The sequence below is a fragment of the Lotus japonicus genome, chromosome 1 (assembly GCF_012489685.1).
Source record: "Lotus japonicus ecotype B-129 chromosome 1, LjGifu_v1.2".
Taxonomy (NCBI): domain Eukaryota; kingdom Viridiplantae; phylum Streptophyta; class Magnoliopsida; order Fabales; family Fabaceae; genus Lotus; species Lotus japonicus.
Window position 1 is genome coordinate 25,730,404 of NC_080041.1, and position 4,295 is coordinate 25,734,698.

At 41.1% G+C, this 4,295-nt stretch overlaps 1 protein-coding gene across 1 annotated transcript; it reads left to right on the forward strand.

Moving 5' to 3' along the window:
• The first annotated feature begins 668 nt into the window (after nt 1–668).
• LOC130730984 (uncharacterized) lies at nt 669–2,466 on the forward strand. The gene is made up of 5 exons (XM_057583159.1): nt 669–799; nt 924–1,091; nt 1,184–1,475; nt 1,590–2,168; nt 2,278–2,466. Exons 1-5 carry the CDS (start codon nt 669–671, stop codon nt 2,464–2,466), a joined length of 1,359 nt encoding a protein of 452 aa, XP_057439142.1.
• The last annotated feature ends 1,829 nt before the right edge of the window (nt 2,467–4,295 follow it).

Sequence of the window (4,295 nt, forward strand, 5' to 3'; positions counted from 1 at the left end):
GTTGCTTGGGTCACTCTTTATGCACAGTGCTTCTGATTTGTGTGGGATTGAATTGAGGTCAGAGCCTGTAAATAGCACACTCAGAAAAACACGTTAGAGTACCATAATTGTTCATATCAAAAGGTTAACTTGTAATCATCAAAACATAGAGTTGTACTACTAGATCAAAACTTGATCTTACAGAAGATTCAGGTGTCATTATGGAACTTTTCTGGGCTTATCCTAATGCTATTAAACTCTTCAACACATTCCCTCATGTGGTAATCATGGATTGCACATACAAGACAAACAAATTCCGGATTCCCTTGCTTGAAATGGTTGACCTCACTTCTACTAGTCTGACTTACTCCATTGCATTTTGCTACATTACTCGTGAGCGCACACCTGACTATGTTTGGGCCTTGGAGTGCATGAAGTCTCTGCTTGCTGACCCTGCCCGATTACCTGGAGTGATTGTGACTGATAGAGAATTGGCTTTACTCAGTGCGGTTCGGAATATTTTTCCTGGGGCTACCCATTTATTATGCCTATTCCACATAAACAAGAATGTTGAGGCAAAGCGTAAATTGTGGGTTGACACAACATATTTTAAAGCCTTAGTGATGCAAAAGTGGAATGAAGTGGTATATGCGGAAACAACTACACAATTTGAGGATGAATGAAGAGACATGTGTGACATGTGTAAGGATCATCCAAAGTTCACATCGTACATTTATGACACTTGGTTAGTTCACAAGGAGAAATTTGTGAAGGCATGGACAAACAGAATGAAGCATTTTGGAACGACAACAAGTAACAGGTACTACGCACATGCAATCCTTATAGACTTGCTTCATTTGATAGACTTGATTCATTTTTGTATGCATTTGATAGACTTGCTTCATTTGATAGGCTTGATAGACTAGCTTCATGTTTGTATGCAGGGCTGAAAGTGCACATGCAAGCTTGAAGAAGATGTTTAGGAACAACAAGGGTGACTTGTGCGTTTCATGGGAAGCAGTGGATAGGTTGACCATTGTACGCCACAATGCAATAGAAGCCTCGTTTGAGCGCAGTATTAACATTGTAGAGCACCGTTTCAAGTCTCCAATGTATAAGAATATGATAGGATTCGTTGCTAAACATGCCCTTAGCTAATGTACGATGAACAAAGCAGATCTTGGGGTCATGATGAGAAATGCAGTTGCTTGATGAAAGTCACTCATGGACTACCTTGCGCTTGTGCACTTCAGAGTTTATCTTCAATTCCGTATGCGGCAGTGGATCCATTCTGGAAGATACTTTCTTGTGAACAAGTACCTGTTGTGGAGAGTCAAACCTCAAAGTATGATGAGAAATACAGTGGATGCATGCCGCCAGAGATTGAGGCCTTGATTGCTCATTTCAATAGCTTGGATGATGCAGGCCAAAGTATGCTGAGAAGGAAGCTTAAAGAGCTTTATTGTCCTCAAATCAGTTCATTGTGTCCTCCTGAAGTGAAGATAAAGCACAATCAATCGTCCAAGGAGAGGAAAACCAAACCTCGTAGAGGTCAATCAATAGGATCCTTGCAGCGCGACCTTTCACATTGAGAACATGTTAACAACCAGGTCAAAGAACAAGAGGCGAAAGCTAGCAAGAGGAAACCTAGGCTCACCAAAACTCCTAAACCAACTATTTGGTCCTCAACTCCAAAATCACAGGCTCTTAAGTCAAAGAACAAGAAGTCTATGAAGACCACCGGGGCTACCACCAACATCTACTTACCGGAGTTGCCATATTTTTTGTGGCAATATATACATGAAGTGATAGATGTTGTCGGGGATGGTAACTGTGGCTACAGAGTCGTCGCTGCATTGCTGGGCCTTGAGAATGGTCAGGACGGTTGGGTTAGGGAAGAGCTGATTGCAGAACTCACACTCTATCGGAAACACTATACAAACATGTGGGGTTATGATGTGGTACAGGCCATGCACCTTCGTCTCACTCTCCCTCCTGGTGGTAGAGTCACTGAAGACAAATGGATGCATCTACCGGAGATGGGGTACCTTATTGCTAACCGGTTTTGGGTGGTTTTCATCTCCATCTCGTTAAAATCTAGTTACACTTACCTTCCGATGAGAGGAGGCGCCCCACCGTTAGAACATCATGTCGTAGCTGTTGGTCATGTGACCAATCACTTTGTACAGGTATATCTTCTATTTAGTACTCTAGTTTTTTATTAATACACTTTTTTGTCCCGTTAAACAATTTATGTTTGAAATATATCTAATTTTACTATTATACTCTTAAATGTAGCTGAAGTTGGTGTCTGGACATCCTATGCCGCCAATTGCTCCCCAATGGGAATACAACGTTGTAGCACCCGAGTCCGAATGGTGTAGACCGTATCAAGAGCGTTTGGAAAGATTTATGGTTGAACACACTGCTTGGATTGGTCCTCATGTTCCTAGCAAGAATGATTACATAGACATAACAAAAGATTGATAATATGATTCATGTTTGTAATGTTGTATTAGATTTGACATTTGAATATTTCCCTACATGTATTAAAACAATGCTCCACTATTGTAACCATGTCTGTTTGTCCCATATTATTGTCTTTGCATTTTGGTGTTTCTGCGTTTGTGACAGTATCTGGTTTGAGAGGTCCGAATCTTTAAGTTTCATATTAATCCGGTTTAGCAACTCTCGGACGTCTTAAAAAGGGGTGGGGTGGAAAATTTAATTATCAACCAGTCCGAAACTTATAGTCCTGGAGAGATCCGAAACTTATAGTCCCGGATCACTCTTACCAGATGCAGCAAGTTAAGACCAAACCAAAGGCATATTCCCCAATTACACTCTCAACCACCATCACTGCCTATCACACAACCAACTCTGACCACCATTACTCTTCACCACCAACCCCACCACCAGCCTCATTACTCATTCATCCTACACCATAAATCCATTTACTTCCTATATTAGTCCCATATGCACCAAAGGCATCCTACACCATTACATTACTTCCCTTCTTCTTCCCTTGTTGCAGAAAATAACCAAAAGAAATGGAACAAGATCCACCATCAACCTTCATCCGCCCTTGCAAACGCCAAGACAACCTTTCCTCTAGCTCTCGTCCTCTCATTCCCAGCCCCGCTGGCGCTGTCCAGGCCGCCATGATTCATCGCAGATCCACCGACGACAAACCCAACATTTCAACCCTACAATTCGTCAGGCAAGTCCTGCAAGACGGCCACGACACCGATCCCGATTTCCACTCCAATGCTTGGCTTTCAGCCCTGCAATTAGGCGGATCTGCCACTCCTCTGGGCGCAATCACTCACCATCATGAAAGAGTAGATCACACCGTCGCTGTTATCAAATCATGCACTCCCAATGGGTTTGGAGATGCAACAGTTACCCTCAAGGTATTTCCTTCTTCCTCCTTATATTTCTATGAAATGTTATCTTCATGTTTTTCTCATGACATCTGAGATTGAGATTCAGGACCCTACGCACCGTTGGCGCTAGTATCCATCACAAGGTCTTCACTGAAAGCGTATTTGCGAAACACATAACGGTTGGATCTGTTCTGCTTCTCCAAAAGGTTAATATATAGGCAACTTGAACATTTTTATGCTTCTTTGGACAACTTGAACATCACATCGTTTCTTCATTTTGCTTTCAGGTCACTGTGTTTTCTCCTAGAAAGTCTACTTGTTATCTGAATGTAACATTGCCCAACGTAGTCAAGGTATGAAAATCTTTTTCACATCTACAATAAAGCATTTCAATCTTTTCATACATGTGTTCTCAATATCAATTATTCATTTATGTTAATATACAGGTATTTCCAAAGGACACTGCACCTCCACCTGGAACCTTCACAAATATAACAGAAGATTAATATTAGTTCTTTGCTAATTCTATATTAAGGACTATTTGTGTAACTTTTCAAATGCTTAACTTAGATTATATATTGTTATTTTGCTTCACTTTTCAAATGCTTAACTTGGATTATGTATTGTTAATTTTCTTAACTTGGAGGCTTAATTCCAGTTTGGGTCCCGGATGTTTCAGAAATGTGCGATTTGCGTCCCCCGTGTTTAAAACGTGCGGTCAAACTCCCTGACGTTTCTAAAACGTGCGATCGAAGCCCTTCCGTCCATTTCCGTTTGGTTCCGTCTGTTGACCAAAGGGAGCTGCGTCCACGTGTAATAGAACGAGTGAATTTACTCCCTAATATTTCATCTTTGTGCAATTTGCCTCCCTAATGTTTAAAAACAGAATTTCAAAAAATAAATCTTTAACAGATTGTAACAAAAAAAGAT